Genomic DNA, 17,200 nt, shown 5'->3' with positions numbered 1-17,200 from the left:
AGTCAGTCACCAACTGTAAAAGGCTAAACATATCCCATCCAAGATGGCACTCTAAAACACTGGCCCAGCCATCATTAACAGGGTAGACGACGCTCTCTCTCCTACATGTTGTGGCTTAATGAGAGCAAACAGAGTGGTTTCTGTAAGAGCCGATGTCTTGTGACAGATACAAATGGCTGTGGACCCTTGGCTATGATTAATATCCCCCCTGTCGCGCCCCAACCGCCAGCCATAAACAAGTCAGATGTACTTTTTAATCATACCAGCCAAAACAGCAATAAACAGTGGTAACGAGCCTCAGCCCACCGCTTGCTAATGAGTTGTGATTTACATGCAAATAGAGGAATGTCGTCTGAGCAAACAATGGGAGCGAATGGGTCTGGGGTCTGGTGATAGTGAGTCACTGGAGAATCGCAGTTTGAAATGATTCATTGATCTGTTCGCTMGMSYMGGGGGGGGGGGGGGGMGCTTCTCATCTCGACAGATGTAGAAAAAAATGAAGATGCACAAAATGTCTGTCTCTGAGAGACGGAGATTGCATGAAGACTGCATTAGCATTTCAGTGGGAAACGAAATAACATACAGAGGAAAATATTGACTCAACTGAAATTTTTGATTCAACAACAGTCCCTCATGACTTTGTCCTTCCTTGCCAGAGATGACCTTTGCCTACTAATCTACTTTCCCTGACTGTGCTCAAAAAGTTGGCAACACTGTTTTGATCCCATCACAGTTGTATAACGAAATTGGAACGGATGACAGTGTTTTCGGCTTGACTGACTGACAAGAGAGGATACAGGACGTGGCAGGTGCAGGGAAAATGTATGTTTCCTTGTCTGAGACTCTGCTTTAATAGATGGCCAGCGGTAAACCATGTTTCCCAAACAACCCTCACAGCCACAAACAGAGTTAGCCACTTGATGACAGAGCAAACAGGCTGAGAGCAGCTGCGGAGCTGGTGTGGTTTCATGACAGCTCTATATGGTAGCTAGCGTTTCCTGCTTGGTGGCCACACTGGCGTTTTGCCTACAGCCCGTTGGAGAAGGAGAAAAATAGGAGTGGGCTTCATCACCCGTGGCACACCTAAAATCTTGTGTTCAGACAGAGGGAGAAGGCCCACTCCAATGCTGACCTTGGGTCTCAGCTGCTGGGAAGTTTTGTTCCACTGGACTAATTCTCACTCACACAAAACCAGGAGACAAACAGACAACCAATGGATTTTATTTTCCTTCTTATTTAAAAGTAAAAGCCACGCGGTGGGAAAACTATTCTGTGCAAATGCTAAAACTCAAAGGTCAGTGGATGAGTGAGTGACTAACAGATCCAGTGTCTGTGTGCTTATCCCTTTGACAATGCAACACACTCCAAAGGCTATACACTTTGAAGTATCCTTTCCACCCATTTATGTTGATCATCTCCATAGCAACGTGTAGAAACCAAAACCTGAGGCTGGTATCTTCAGTTGGACTGTAGCCTAAGCTCTATAACAAAACATAAGAAAAGGACGAGACACCTACGGTGACATTGTTCAAACCTTGTTTGATGTGAAAGCACASACACTTTTCCCTACACCATCAGCCAGTGCCTGCAGAGCTTATGGCCTTGGGTTCCTCTCTGGCAGTGGTTGGGCTCTGGGTACACCACTTGCAGAGTACTGTAGGAAATGACTCATTACAGAGAGTTACAAAAGGACCACTGCCAGTCACACAATGTGACTGAACAGAGAACAGATAAAAAGACTGCAGTGGCCAGGCTTAGTAGCTAAATCGTTGGCTAAGGAGAGTAACTAGCTCCTGTACACAAACAGGCAGGTTGGTTGGTTCCAGGTTTTTTAATCTTAGGCAGCATATGAGATCCAGTCTAAATTGCATCTAGAATGGAGAGGGAGATATCCAACAGGCAGCTTCCATGTATCTGGGAGAAGCTCCACAGCCAGGGCTGTCTGTGCTCCAGCAAAGCCCTGCCAGACTCCCTACAGACCAGGCCCTGATCATCTGTGACCAGCAGACAGACAGACACTGGGCCTATTTCAACAGCAGCACACTGAGAATCACACTGTTTAAATAGCACTGCTAGCTCTGCAATACATCTGCATACAATATTTGTCTAATGCCTCAGACATAGCACAGCCTAATGCACCCCCTGCCATGAAATGACTGGCAAAATGTTTTAGGCGGGTTTCACAAAGAGGTATTTAACTTGGTTCCCCGGATCTCTGAATTATTTAGTCGTACGGGATATTCCTTCCACTGACATGGTAAAACGTTCACATTCTGGGGTACTCAGTGCTCACTTGAACCCTTAGTCTGAATACCCATGGAGCATGGAGGTACATGTAAGGTACACTGGTCCACTAGTGAGGGAGCGTTTTTACCCCAAGAACCTTCTCCTTGAGAATACAAATCTGATTGACATAATATCCAAGATAATCAAAAGCTCCCCAGCGTAAGATTGTCACAGTAATCAGGTAAGAGCGTGGATGAGTATTTGTGCTGTCCTTAATCTCTGAGTGGATATTAAAACCTTTAATCATCCATCCAGCCCATTCATTCCTGATTCCTTTCGGTCAGTTATGTAAAATTACTTATGGCTCCCGCTCAATATCTGATCCATTGAGACGTTAAGTGCTTTGCTCTGACAGGTCGGCATGTCCCGCTCAGCAACACGTCAGAGATGGAAAACTGGCCAGCCATAAATAACACTGATCCTAAATCAGCCCTCTATTAATCCCATCCATTACTCATAGTAGGAAAAACAACCAAGGTCTAAATCAGAGGTGACCTGGGGCTAGGTGGCCTTCACTTCAGCATAACTTATGAATGGTTAACAATTCCACTGCATCAATAGCTCATTTCAGAAGGTCCTGGAAAATTGATCTGGCACTACATTAAGCTGTCTGCGATGCAGACGAAGGCCACTCCCACTCAGAAGAACAATGAGCGAATCAGGAGGAGAGGCTCTTTATGGCTCCTTCACCATGATGATGATCAAGTGTCTGTTAGCTCTTCCTATCGGGCATCTCAGGGCTGGCTAACAGACAAGGACAGGCCTTATCAGTATGCAGGGCTGGGGCTGTCCTGCCGTGCATCTGTGTAGTTTTACACATACAAAATGTCATCAAAGGGTCCAGCCTGCTTTGAGTTCTAGCCAAGCGAAAGGCACAGGGGGGCACAGGGGCCGGGGAGAGATCTCGGAGGGGGGCACAGGGGCCGGGGAGAGATCTCGGAGGGGGGCACAGGGGCCGGGGAGAGATCTCGGAGCCTGGCGCAGGGGCCAGGGAGAGATCTCAGAGCCTGCCTCCATCTCCCCTCCCACCCACCACCGGGCCTCATGCACGTGTCTCAGCCTCCATTGTCTTGCTCCAGGCAGCTTAAAGTGGGTCGGGTGTACATAACCGACTCCCTCTACCTTCTCCTGCAGGACTCGGAGGAGCTCCCTGGACTCAGGTTCTGAAGGCTCACATCAAATGGGTCCGCCTCTCTTAGAGGATGAAAGGGTGAACAGAGCAATGTGCGCTCAGTTTTAGAGAGGAGATCCAATCTGCTGGGAGTGACACAGCCTCACTGTACAGATATTGAAATACAACAAGGGAGAATGAAGGGGAGTTCACTACAACACTGTAACACACCTGGTACACTAGTTATGTTTGTCAATGACAACATTTCCCAGTGCTGCACTCAAGGATATTATTTTCTACAGTGTTTTGGAGATAATGGGAATTGATTTATACAGTGAGGTAATTCAAACACCCTATTCCCTGTGGAAATCCCTGTAGACTAAGCAATGACCAGGCTAAGCTGCGGAGCATTACAAAACAGCATTATGCCACACTTATCACGTGTGGTTATGATGAAAAACGGCATGGGTCAAGCTTCCCAATACAAGAACCACAAAAAAGGTGTTGCTTTCAACCACAAACCTGCACAACCTGTAGCCTTACCGCATGATGCGTCACTAGAGTACTGGCAATTTCCCTGCCGTTCATTCATCTGCAAATAAAATACCATGAACTGGCTGGTACATCTACCTACTGTAAGCCCTTTTAGTCCTGTGGATATCTGCCTCGGGATATAGTGCCTCTTACAGAGAGGATTTTAACATAATAAATACACCGGGAACAAAATAAAAGGATTACATAGTCACTCTCCAAACCGTAAAATAATAAACCTGCAAATCGGGCGGATACCATTGTAGTTGCTTCTATGAACCACTCACCCCTGTTCCTGTCACTGCTTAACGGTGTGACTTGCCTCTCCTCAACCACATCTCATCTACATTTTACAGTCCAGAAATACCATTAATATGAATGGGAGCAAAAATGACTATGAGATTCAATGAGATTTCCACACACCGCATGCAATGCAATGCCTTTCCAGCTTTTGTGTGCAAGTCTTGGACATAACACATTGCCATGTTATTTTGTATTCATTAATACAGGGAATTTCCATAGCAATCCAATATGCCAGCTTATTTTATTTTTTACAGGGCATGCTGTACGGTGATGAAAAATTCCCCCAGTGTCTCTCCCAGCGTGTCAGAACAAAATGATGGTAACCACGACAAAGGCATGCACAACTTCTTGACACTTCCTGTAGCAAAATAACACACTCAAAACCCTGGCTGCTTCTGGGGTCTGTCAGCAAAGAGCACTTCGAGAAGCCTCGTGTTAAAAGGTAAAGCATTACTGTCAACCTCACTCTCCAGTAATTCAAATTGCATAAACACTCAAGAGGACCTCTTTCCTACCGTTTTACCTTAATTGGAGGAAAATTATATTAAATGAGATAATTGCTCTGAAATAATTGGCAATGTTTGATAAACAGCATCCTTCAGAATGATGCATGGCTTCATAATCTAAACGCAGTCCTGCGACATGTGCGGGGAAGTATGCTCTCTATTTCATTAAAAACCTCTTGCAGGTGAAAATGTGTAAGAGGCCAAAATAATTTCTGTTCAGAACGCCAACTGAGTTTCCAGCCTCTGTAATTCTCGACTTGATAATAAGTCTGAGCGTTCACAGTGATTGGTGTGACACAGAGGAAACAAAGATCAGCTTCTCCTTTTGCTTCTGTTTCTTTCAGATTCCCTTTAGACTTGGAAAGACTCTAAAGAGACTTTCTTTGCTGAGCTCATTGAACTTCTAAATGGATTCCTCCCACTCTGGTATTGCAACTGTCCTGTTTATGAGAGACACTTAGCCTGGAACCAAGGTTCAGTAGTTCCCTGAAACCCTACTGAAATGGGGAGATAAAAAGCATAGATCTTCTGGTTGGAAAAGTCCTCCTGCCTGCTAAAATTCAACTGGAGGAGTCATTAGAAGCACTTTGCGAAAACAGGTTGGCTTTTAAACAGGMTTTTTTTGGGGCCTATTTGGTGGCATCTATGACTATCTTATCTTCAAGCCAGTCATTAGAGCAGGTCATTAAAAACCTCTGCCTGCATGAAGAGAAATAGAGGGCTGATAGTACTCACAACAGAAAACGGGTTTGGTCCCAAAGAGATAGTTTCCTGACAACATGAGAGAACTGCAGTCCCACACAAATCCCAGAGTTGGCAGGCAGAAGGAGCCTTCCTCTCAGAAGAGATTAGCTAAACCCCTGATATATTTTCATAGCTCTACATCTCCCTGAAGGACTGCCCTGCACTCAAGAGATTGGCGGGCAGTAAAGCGCTCACCTCTCTTTCACAGTTCAACGTTCAGCAACTTTGGAACAACGCTGTTCCAACATGGCTGCAAGAAGATTATTTAACGCCTCGCATCACTCTAAACTGAGGGGAAATGGTTGTTCAACTATTGGCGGCTACCTCTATGTAATTATCTCAGCTAACATGGTCTCTATCAAACTGGGGTCAAAAGGAATGAACTAGGTCCTCTTCTCCTCATCACATGCATCAGATCTTGTCCAGTTGTAGCATTCAAAGTTCTGGGCAGCAGCATCAGCGTTTTCACAGTCAGGTACATACCTCTTTGCCGGAGAGGTAATAGGCGGAGAGCAGTCCTCCGACAAACCGGATGTTCACTTCAAAGACTGAGACCTCAGCATTCTGCAGAGAGAACAAACAAATACAGTGAGAGAGAGAGAGGGATGGGAGCAGAGAGAGAGAGAGAGAGAGACAAAGGATTCATGAGTAGGAGTATTCAACCTGCTGAGTCACCATGCAGCAGCTGGCAGGAATATCCTCACATCACACACCGAATGTAAAGACTGACAGACAGACAACGCTGTGGGCTACACCTGAAGACACACTGAGGTATCAAAACCCTTAGGCCACGCCTCCATAACTCAGAGAAGATATCTGAGTAGACCACTTAATACTACAACAAACATTTGACCATTTCTGTTGAAATGAATGAGATCCACTAATGTATTCCCATGGTAAAGACAGAAAACAGAGAGGAGGGGCTGTCAGAGAATGGACTCCCGCCGAGCTCGCACAGCGCCGAGGCTAACCGACTCTGGAAAAAGGTATCTATAATTGAGAAAATAGCCACCCTGCAATTTAAGTGTCATTTCATCTTAAGGTCAAGCTGGGAAGCATGAGTCGCCACCAACAAACATGAACCAATAAGAAGTGGTGATGAGATGCCTTCCTGACAATCCCATCAGGCCAAAACACAGATCTGCACTCAGCCCATTTCCCTCCGAAGGGCCCCAGGCTTTGTTTTCTCCATTATTATAGCCAGACTTATTACCCATATCCATTCTTCATGTAGATTTTCATTACTCTGAAAAGAAGCATGTGGAGCCCATTCATTCAGAATAAAGTCCTAGAGGCCTACAGTACTTTTAGTACTGATAAATGGTTTTGATAACCTCCTCCTAACCTCGAGCCCTTTGCTTTATATGATAGATCAAAATGGTAGATCATGTAGAGTGGTCTTAAAATATTTATGTTAATCTAATATTACTATGTGCATATTCCTTGAGGTTTTAGTGAGAGGAAAAGTTTGTTATTGCCTGTACTTTGAGTGGACCACATTTAAAAAACTGMGCGGGGGGGGGGGGCATTGTCCATTGTTGCATGGGATTTAACTTAATGAGAAACACTTGTTCCTGGTAATGGTGGTGGTGGTGGGCTATAAACAACCTCATTATGGTTTCAGTGACAACGCTTGGTAATTATACCAAATAACAAGTAAATATCAGTAGCTAAGACTTTTTTTGTTGTCCTCATTTCCAGATATAAGCAATTATTTTATATTTGAGAGGGAAATGTTTAACTTTGGCTTTTGTTTCTTGTAGACTATTTGTTTGGGACAAACAGCAGATGAGGGAATAAACATTTATGTATTTTTTTCATAGAGGTTCTCAATACGAAGGCTTCTCTGTACTATGACTCACAATTTCTACATGAGTAAACTAATCTGGTCCGGAGAGATACAGTTCTATTATTTAATAGTAGAGAACGTGCGGCAGGCAGGCAAACAAGATAATTTAACGCTGGGCCGTCAGACTAACTTATAATTAAAATAAATGTATTTAGTCCTGCAAACCTGCAGACTGTGAAATCCAAATTCGTAATATTTCTGCTAGCATTATCAATGGTGTGTTAATGACTTCAAATTATGACAGATGGCAGTTGTTCAAATGGGGAAGGCATTTTGTATTCATGGAAATGTACTGATTTTTGCCTGACTGTGGACAGAAGGACTTGGCACACCTTATTAACTGTTGAGGAGGGGTTGAACTCTTCTGAGGTATCCTGAGGACACTGCTGTAGCTACTAGCTAGGTACTGTAGCGTAGGTGCTTTCCTCTCAGAGAGGATTACTTCTGTTCTGAGGACAGCCACTATCACGAGGCCCTGTCTCTCACCCACATCAAGACATCAGAGGGCTGTTCTGTCCTTCAGTCAAGAACTTCAGTGAGGCCAAAGCGTCAAGAGGATTTCATTGAGCGTCTTCTGCACTGCACTCAGTGTTCAATTGCACTTACTGCCAGGGTTAGAAAATAAAGTGTCATGAGAGCAAATACGTTTTGTGGATACTAATGAGGTACAAAAAAACCTGAAGAACATCTAAATGTGATTACGTATTGTAGACATTAATGGTGCGAATTCCGTAAAAGGGGTCAAATCTAGAGCGCCGAAATAACTTAAACTGACGACAGCCTCAATGTATTCAGACCAGATGTTACAGGTTACACAATTTGAATTTACATTAATATTTACATCAAACACAGAGCAGTCTCTCACACGGTATCGTGAGGTGAGTCATTGCTGAATTCCCTAATGTATGAAGTCCTCCTGCTGCTGTTTTAGTAAAAATGCAAAGTCTTTCAAGTTGTATTAGTTGCAAGTACGGGATACACATTTTATACATTGTCCAACGAAATACTTACTTGCAGGTTCCTTCTCGACAACGCAACAACAATAAGAAATAATAAAAGCGCTAAATACGGCTGTTAGAATCTTGACTAAAACAAACACAATTGTATTATATTACTCAGCCTCTCTGCTGATTTCAAGGTTTTATTGCTAACCTGCAAAGCATTACATGGACTTTCTTCTACCCATCTCTCCGATTTGGTCCTGCCGTACATACAGTGCATTCGGAAAGTATTCAGACCCCTTGACTTTTTCTACATGTTGTTACGTTACAGCCTTATTCTAAAATTGATTAAATTGTTTATTTTCCTCATCAATCTACACACAATACCCCATAATGGCAAGTTCAGATTWAAAAAAACWACTGAAATATCACATTTACATAAGTATTCAGACCCATTACTCAGTACTTTGTTGAAGCACCTTTGGCAGCGATTACAGCCTCAAGTGTTCTTGGTGTGACTCTACAAGCTTGGCACACCTGTATTTGGATAGCTCTTCTCTGCAGATCCCCTCAAGCTCTGTCAGGTTGGATGGGGAGCATCGCTGCACAGCTATTTTCAGGTCTCTCCAGAGATGTTCGATCGGGTTCAAGTCCGGGCTCTGTTTTGGCCGCTCAAGGACATTCAGAGACTTGTCCCCGAAGCCACTCCTGCGTTGTCTTGGCTGTGTGCTGAGGGTCGTTGTTCTGTTGAAAGGTGAACCTTGCTCTGGAGCAGGTTTTCATCAAGGATCTTTCTGTACTTTGCTCCGTTGATCTTTCCCTTGATCCTGACTAGTCTCCCTCAACCACTCCCTACTCATTCAAAGGTTGTCAGAAATTAGCCTTGACCAGGCGTCTTGCAACTGGTTTAGGAACCATCTGTCAGACAGGAAACAATGTGTGCTTTCTGATGGTGTCAAGTCACCTCGATATTACTAAAAGGTCTCCCACATGGGTTGACTTTGGGACCTTTCCTCTTTATATAAACAATATTGGTCTATCTGCATAAACCTGTAACATTCAGCTGTATGCTGATGACACTTATGTACGCCATTGCCCATACGACTGACCAGGCGATATTGGAGCTGCAATCTGATTTTGTCGCCTTGCAGAAAGTACATGATTATTTAAAAAATTGGTACTTAAAATGGGGAAAAAACTAAATTATGCTGTTTTATAATTCTCGTAGAAGTATTTCAGATGGTTATACACATTTCTGCATTTCTGCATTTCATCGAGCAGGTTTCCGCCTATAAATATCTTGGCTTTTGGATTGACAAAAATGTGACTTACAAAACATACGGATGAGCTAGTTAAGAAGCTGAGATTTAAAGGAGGCTTATTTTATAGAACTAGATCAGATCTTTCCCTAAACAGRAGGAAGCAGATTGTATAGTCAACTTCCCTGCTAGTTTGTGACTTTGGTGACACCATTTATGGGAATTCAGCAGCCACCACTCCTAAACCTACAATAGTGCCCTTCGCTTTATCACAGGTGACAGTTTTAATATGCATCATTGCATCCTGTATCAAAATGTTGGCTGATCCTGATTAAAGTCGTGTAGACTTCATTACTCCCATTTTGTTTACAAAGCTTTACTACACAAGCTTCCGACCTACCTCACTTCACTGTTAAAATAAAAAACACCAAACCCGTTCACAGAAATGGTTAACTTTCGAAGTTCCACTAGTATGTACCGATCTAGGTAAATCTGCCTTCAATTTTAGTGCCCCCCCATTTTTGGAATAGTCTTCAAAACTCCCTATATCTTGACTAACTGGTGCCTCTATGGCAGTTTAGGACTTTAATGTTGAATGACTTTAATGAGATCAATTTGTTGTATTGTTGTCCTCAGGGCACCATTGTAAATGAGACCCATGTCTCGATGGGTTTTCCCTGATTAAATAACAGCAAGACAATGTATTCCATTGAGACCATTTCAGCCATTACCGGGGTGTGTTTGACAGGTCATTACAAACATTTCCGCGGTCGGAACGTTAGACGGGGGGGGGGGGGGAGGAGACAGGCAAAAAGCAAGATTATGAAAGAGTCGCAGGAGTAAAATGAAAGCAATCAATCCAGCAAGATTTAAGTGGCTTTTGCACCCCTCAATGGCTGAAAAAGACAGATCCTCAGGTGGGCGGGGCATGTGCGTTGCTATTAATAGAACGCTAAAATAAGGCAAGGCCCATCCAGCTGGGGCTCATGGTGTCAGACCGAACCACAGCCCTCAGCCTCCTGACCTACTGAAACCTCTAGTCAGGTCAAATCAAGGGACATCTTCAACCTAAATCGCATGATTTCATAGGCCAACTCATATTAAATTATACTCCCTGTACGTGTTGAATGAATGAGCTCCATTTCAATAGAATAATCAGACTACAGGGGAAAATTACTTTGAGATGGGATTGAGAAATGGAATTGCAGAACGTTGTGTAGAGGTTCTAGAGCGGAGGCTACAGTTATCTGAGCTCCATCCCATCACAACGTTGAGAGCAATGTTAGTGAATGACAACAACAATAATACTCCCTGACAGTAAAATCATCTCAAGGAAGCCCTTGTGTAGACATAAAGAGCAGCAGTGACAACTGACTCCTGGAGATGATGCACGAATGCTCTTTCTAAGCCTGGCCTACACTGCTACACAATAACATGCTGCCATGTCTGTGGATCAGCTGTCAGAGGACCCTTAGAAATTCATCCTCTGATGACGTGCTTTAGTGTGCGAGTGTGTGTAGGTGTGCGTGTACAAAAAGGCGCGAGGGGGGGGGCCTCCCTCAAACCTCTGGCTAGAAAATGTATCTTTGTTCCAGCCTCTGAAAGGTTATCTTGCAGGCTGATGTCCAGCAAGGCTGTGCAGTCCATTACACAGCTCCTGCCTGCGGATTGACGGCGGAGCCGGGGCCCTTCCATAATACATACAGCCATTGCCTTTGTTCATGTACTGGCCTTGCCATTCACAGCAGCCCACAACACACAGCTCACCAGATGAAAGATTGCAGCTGGGCACAAGGCAGAGGCCAATAAAGATGGGCGCTTGCTTGCTTTCTCTCGCTCTACACCTCTTCCCAGCAGAACTGAGGGGAAAACAAAAGAGAAATCGTCCCTGGCCATTATAGTCCATGCTGTTTGCTTTGACCAGACCTGTTTTTGTTCTGACCCTATGTGTCTGTCTACCTGTCATGATCAGGTAGACAGACACACAGGCAGGCAGGAGCTGGTGTGTGTGTGTGGGGGAGGGGGGTAATGCAAGTAGTCTGGGTCAATCAATTGGCTCGATATTTAACACAAGCGTAATTCCGGTATCCCCACTGCCTTGTCTTGAAACCTGAACATTAAAACAGACTCCGAGACGTCTCCCCTGTACCAGTGGATCTGTATTGAACAGAGGCATCAGGAAATGCAGTGGTATGCTCCTGTCTCTCAGTATTCCTGTCGTGGCCCCTCACTATTATGACAGTGAGGCGGGATGGAGGAACATGACAGAGGTTGGGGCCAAATGGAAAACCACAGACCGCTCCATCCATGTTAAGACAATGTTGGAAGAGAAGGAGATGGAAGAGGGGGTTGTATTTATCTTTGAAATAAATATTCTGTATTCAGAAGACAAAGTGAATATTAATGCCCAATCCACCAGGGCTTTTGTGAGCTCCTTTATTGTTGGAATTGCTCGAGGGCAGCGAAGTCAATGCCTTTCAATTAAAAGTTTGTTAATACTCTTCATGAATGCGTCTGATCACTAATGTGMTTTTTTTCGCTCTCTCCCGCATTTGGAAAAAAAATAAGGGTGGACAAGAATTTAGTGCTTCTTAACGAGTTGGTTCTCCCAGGGGAATAAATAATGAATCTGGTTCCATAACATGGGCAGGGTCTAAGAAGGCAGAGGAAACATCAAAGTAAAAAGACTGAAGGTGTTTTTTTTCACTGTTTCCACTCCAACTACCTCAGCTAAATTCTTCAGCTCCATCACCACCCCTTCCTTAATCCATGGTAGTTCATTTCACACAGCAACTAGGGTTAACAACAGTGAAAAGAGGAAAGGTTAGACAATTTTCCCTTGATGAGCCATCACATTTCTTTTAGCTATAACCTTCCTCACCTCTGGCATTCAATTGATCATAGAAACTGCATTACAGGGCTAAGTAATGGTTCAGTAGTTCACATACAAAAATTGCACAAACTGCAGTTTGACATTCTCTCAAGTGGGACATTCCTTTTAAAGCTGTAAAAGGAACCATGACTTGAAAACAACATTTAAGAAAGAAAAGAAAAACTTGCAGAGAAATCACAAATTATTGAGGCATGACCAATGGGGAGAAACATGCTGAGCTAAGAATAGATGCAAAAAAACAGAGTGGTTCAAAGCATTTGAGAGTGGTGCAGGTGTGGACTACAATGCAAATACTAATTATTGCAGTCCAATAGACTGGGGGGTTGGTTTGTAGGGTTATTCCACTGTGTATTTGTGCATTATTGAGCACCATTGCCAATATCACAATTTCCTAGATATACACATCACGTCAGATTGCTAAGGTTTTGTATATCGTGTGGCAATGTCTGAGACAAAGCCTTTTCAAACTGTTTTATACATCTCTTCCGTCTCAGTGTTTGGGAGTAATTTGTTTCCTATGCATAGTCTGGAGGGAAAAACTGTCTTAATGAATATCCTTTTATCAGTGAGAGTGAAAGGCTTGAGGAAGGCAATGTGTTCTATCTGATAGACACACAAAGTCCTCACTCCTAAAGCACATTACCTTCAAACTGATGAGTCGGGTCCATATTGACTGATTAGGAAAAAATACAAGAGTTAAGTGCTCCTTTCCCTACCCCAAACAGTGGAATTAAGATGACTTCATTCAGTCCACTTCCACAGACAGACGCGGTGGTTCCTTCCAGGTGAGTACTCTACCTGTTCTGTCTAACACTAGAAAGGCCTTGAGGGACCCATCCCTTCAAGCCAAAATGAGTCATTTTAAATCCAACATTCTAATGAATACATTTCATATGCTATCAGAAAAAGTATATTTTGGTTGTGTTAATGAAGGTATTGGGTAACATTAGAATAGGGGAAAAAAATCTCTCTCATATATATATATATATATATATATATATATATATATATATATATATATATATATATATATATATATATATATATATATAAAATCATTTTTATTTGTTTATTTTAGGCTGTTGCCTCATGCTCAAGTGTGGAACTTATGAAAGTGGGTATTCTTGAAAAAAGTTATTTGGCAATGGTAGGTGTTTTGGAAACCTCTGAATCTGTGTGATACTATATAGAAATCAAAATGTCTTACCTGCGACTCTGTAGGAGGATTTGAAATTCGAACATACGTATGTTAAATAGACATATTTAAGAAAAGTCAAGGACAGAGGGCATGACTTTAAACATGGCACAGATATTTCAATGTTTTATTCATATTTAGTCAAAAAGCTCTAACTTGGCTCTTCTAGTGTTAAACAGAGCACTTCATCAGGGTCCAATTACCTGGAGTCAAATCAAACCAAATGTTATGCGTCACTTCCTTTGTAAACAATGCAGAGTTAAAGATAAGAAGAAAAAAAATAGAGGCATTAATACAGTGAATAACGAATTAAAATTAACATGGCTACATACAGGGAGTATCAGTACCGAGTCGATGTGCAGGGGTACGAGGTAATTAAGGTTGCTATGTACTGTATATATAGGCAGGGGTAAAGGTACTTGGCAACAGGATAGATAATAGACAGTGGCAGCAGCATATGTGGTGAGTGTGAAAGTGCGTGTGTGTGATTGTGTGTGGCGTCAGTATACATGTGTGTGCGTGTGATTGTGTGTGGGCTTATGGTGTGTGTGTGTGGGCTTATGGTGTGAGTGAGAGAGTGAGAGAGTGAGAGAGAGTATATGTGTATTTTGGGTTGTAAGTATGTGCGAGTGCGTGGGTAGGTAGGGCTGTGGCAGTCATGAAATTGTGTCAGCCGGTTATTGTCATGCAAATGACTGCCAGTCTCACAGTAATTGACCGTTAATTAACATAAATATGTTTAGCATCTCCAGGCCTCCACGCATACAAGCCGCTGATGCACGCTTTTGGAACATCTACATTAAAACAAGTCGAATAAATCAATTTAATATACATCATCACAATAAATCCATTATTTTGGTCAGGTCTAAAGAAAAATTCTGTCAGAAGAACAGAATAGGAGTCTAGTTCATTTAGCAGACAAGATATTTTTATAAGTCCCGTGCAATTATTTTATATGTTTTTATTGTAAGAATAATATAATTGACCATAGCTGAATAAAATAAAGGATATTTTTCCCATTCCGGAGCGAGTTCGCATTTGAAGTGGCTATGTTGAGTGTAAAAGTTACCATTTGAAACAGGTCCTATACGCTAGATTTAAGAATTATTTGACACATTTAGTTGTGAATGATACAAACCTTAGAATGTCTTAGAAATCAAAACATACACTGAGTGTACAAAACATTTAGAACACCTTCCTAATATTGACTTGTCGGGGCATGCACTCAAGGTGTCGAAAGCATTCCACAGGGATGCTGGCCCATGTTGAAACCAATGCTTCCCACAGTTTCGTCAAGTTGGCTGGATGTACTTTGATACACACAAGCATAAAAAAAACAGCAGCGTTGCTGGTAGAAATGATGTAAGACGGAGTTCAGCTTTCCTGCATTAAAATGCCTTGGGTGGCTCTGTATTCTTTCCCTACTAATTACAGTGGGGCTTGCCTAACCAATCAGATTCTAGATCTCCTGTCCTTGAGCTTGTCAGTGGCTGACTAGGTAGCAGTCAAATGTGTTCTATGGTTCTACTAGCTAGCAGACAAGGGGGTTCTATGTTATTTGGTTCTACTCACCACGTTGAAGTCCAGGTTCTTCTCCACCCACTCTGTGGCCATCTCAAAGTCCTCATACATCTCCATGACGTATAGGGTGTCCAGGGCATCCACGATGGTGGCTCCCTTTATGCTCCCTGGGAAGGCAAACAAAACAAAGCCTTGAGGACCCGTATCCTATTTTCCTCTCATAGCAACATATTGTATTGGTAGAAAAACCGCACAGTCAGAGTCAGGTTTCTACCATTAAGACCAGAGGAGGTTAAAATCTCCAGGGCAGCTGGGAGTTCTAACCGTAAGTGTGCTGTTTTATTCAAAGAGCGGGGCATATCTCCTGCTGCGGTGGAATATTGCTTCAGGCAACCTCCATTTATCTCAGTGCGAGATGCCATGCATATGAACAAATACAAATATGACAGAGCACCTTTGGCTATATTGTCAGGTTTTTACCTGGTTGAGGAGGATGTGGCAGAGAAAGTCGGAACAGAGGAGTGAGCATATTAGAGTCTTTTCACGGTGGGCTGATGCTTTCGCAAGCCTCTTGGCCACCAGACCTTACCTATCGGATGCCATTATACCGAGCCTCCTGAGTGGCGCAGCGGTCTAAGGCACTGCATTGCTAGAGGTGTCACTACAGACCCGGGTTTGATCCCAAGCTATGTCGCAGCCGGTCGCGACCGGGAGACCCATGGGGAGACCTATGAGGCGGCGCATAATTGGCCCAGCGTCGTCCGGGTTAGGAGAGGGTTTGGCCCGGCCGGGATGTCCTTGTCCCATTGCGCTCTAGTGACTCCTTGTGGCGGGCTGGGCGCATGCTGACTTGTGTCACCAGTTGTACGGGGTTTCCTCCGACGCATTGGTGCAGCTGGCTTCAGCGGGCGGGTGTTAAGAAGCGCATGATTCGACCTTTACCTCACCGGAGCCCGTTGGGGAGTTGAGACAAGATCGTAATGAGATCGCAATTGGATATCACGAAATTGGGGAGAAAAAGGGGGTAAAATACAAAAAATAAAAAGATGACATACCCCGTTGACAGAGTACCGTGTCCATAAGTCTGGTCCTGTGCAACTAAAAACACCCTCTTCCGCTTCATTAAGATAAGAGCAACAAGATTAATGAAATTACTGAGCTATAAAGAAATGTAGCCAAGACGCAATTTATTCTCCAGTGAAGATTCGACTTGCTCGGTTTACCAAGTGCTTAGGAGAACCCAGCCCCTGCCAACTCTCCACACTCGCTTGCAGGGCCGATATTTCTCCTCCTTTACGTCACACATTCAAAAGGAGGAGAGGATGAAAGGAAAGGCACCAGCCAGGCAGGCAGTCAAAGAGGAAAGGCACCAGCCAGGCAGGCAGTCAAAGAGACGAACACTCAGCAAAGCTTTTAGTCCGCAGCATTATTGAAAATAAAGTCAATAACACGACTAAAGCACTTTCCCATTCACTTACACCTATATAGCTTTCTTCAAATGAAAAAAATATATAATGTTGTGGTAACTGAAGGTGTTTTTATTTCCTTAAAAAGGGTAGGATTACAGCTAAAAGCTTTAATGTAGATTGAACGCCCCCGAAACTTAACAATGGGTGCTGTAGGCCTGCCTGTGTCTGTCTGTCAACGAATYTTAATGTGGGCCACAAAAAAGAAGAGTAGCAAGGGTCATTGCAGGCTTGACTAAACACGTTTCCACTGGCCATCCTTTTGTCACCTGGCCTCCTTTTCCCTTTCCTGTTTTTCATTAATCCCTCACTCCATTTGGACTCTGTGAGAGAGATGAGGGAATGACATTTCGTGCCTGTCACCCATTGTCTGCCAGCCCGGCAGGCTTCCTTCCTGCTCCGTGGCTAGAGTGCGTGCCTGCTTCCCCCATTATAAAATACAGTGGCAAGGAGAAGTGGAGAGGGCGGCATCCTTATCCCATTACTGGGACAAGCCAGAGCATGATGTGTGAAAAGGTGTTGTGTTTTTGCGAATGTTTTCACGTGCGTGTGCGTTTGTGTGTGCATGTACCTCAAATGTACAGCAAGCCATGGA

At 43.4% G+C, this 17,200-nt stretch overlaps 1 protein-coding gene across 1 annotated transcript in view; it reads right to left on the bottom strand.

The window, feature by feature from the left end:
• The window catches only part of man1a1 (mannosidase, alpha, class 1A, member 1), a 172,471-nt gene that overhangs the window by 74,758 nt on the left and 80,513 nt on the right, over positions 1–17,200 (bottom strand). Inside the window, exons 3-4 of the mRNA XM_023999506.2 lie at positions 15,191–15,306; positions 5,965–6,045 (exon numbers count right to left, since the gene is read on the bottom strand). Of these exons, the coding sequence (XP_023855274.1) occupies positions 5,965–6,045; positions 15,191–15,306 (197 nt within the window). The remainder of the gene's footprint in view (positions 1–5,964; positions 6,046–15,190; positions 15,307–17,200) is intronic.

This window comes from Salvelinus sp. IW2-2015, linkage group LG14, assembly GCF_002910315.2.
Source record: "Salvelinus sp. IW2-2015 linkage group LG14, ASM291031v2, whole genome shotgun sequence".
NCBI classification, from domain to species: Eukaryota; Metazoa; Chordata; class Actinopteri; order Salmoniformes; family Salmonidae; genus Salvelinus; species Salvelinus sp. IW2-2015.
This window is presented reverse-complemented; position numbering and strand designations above follow the sequence as displayed.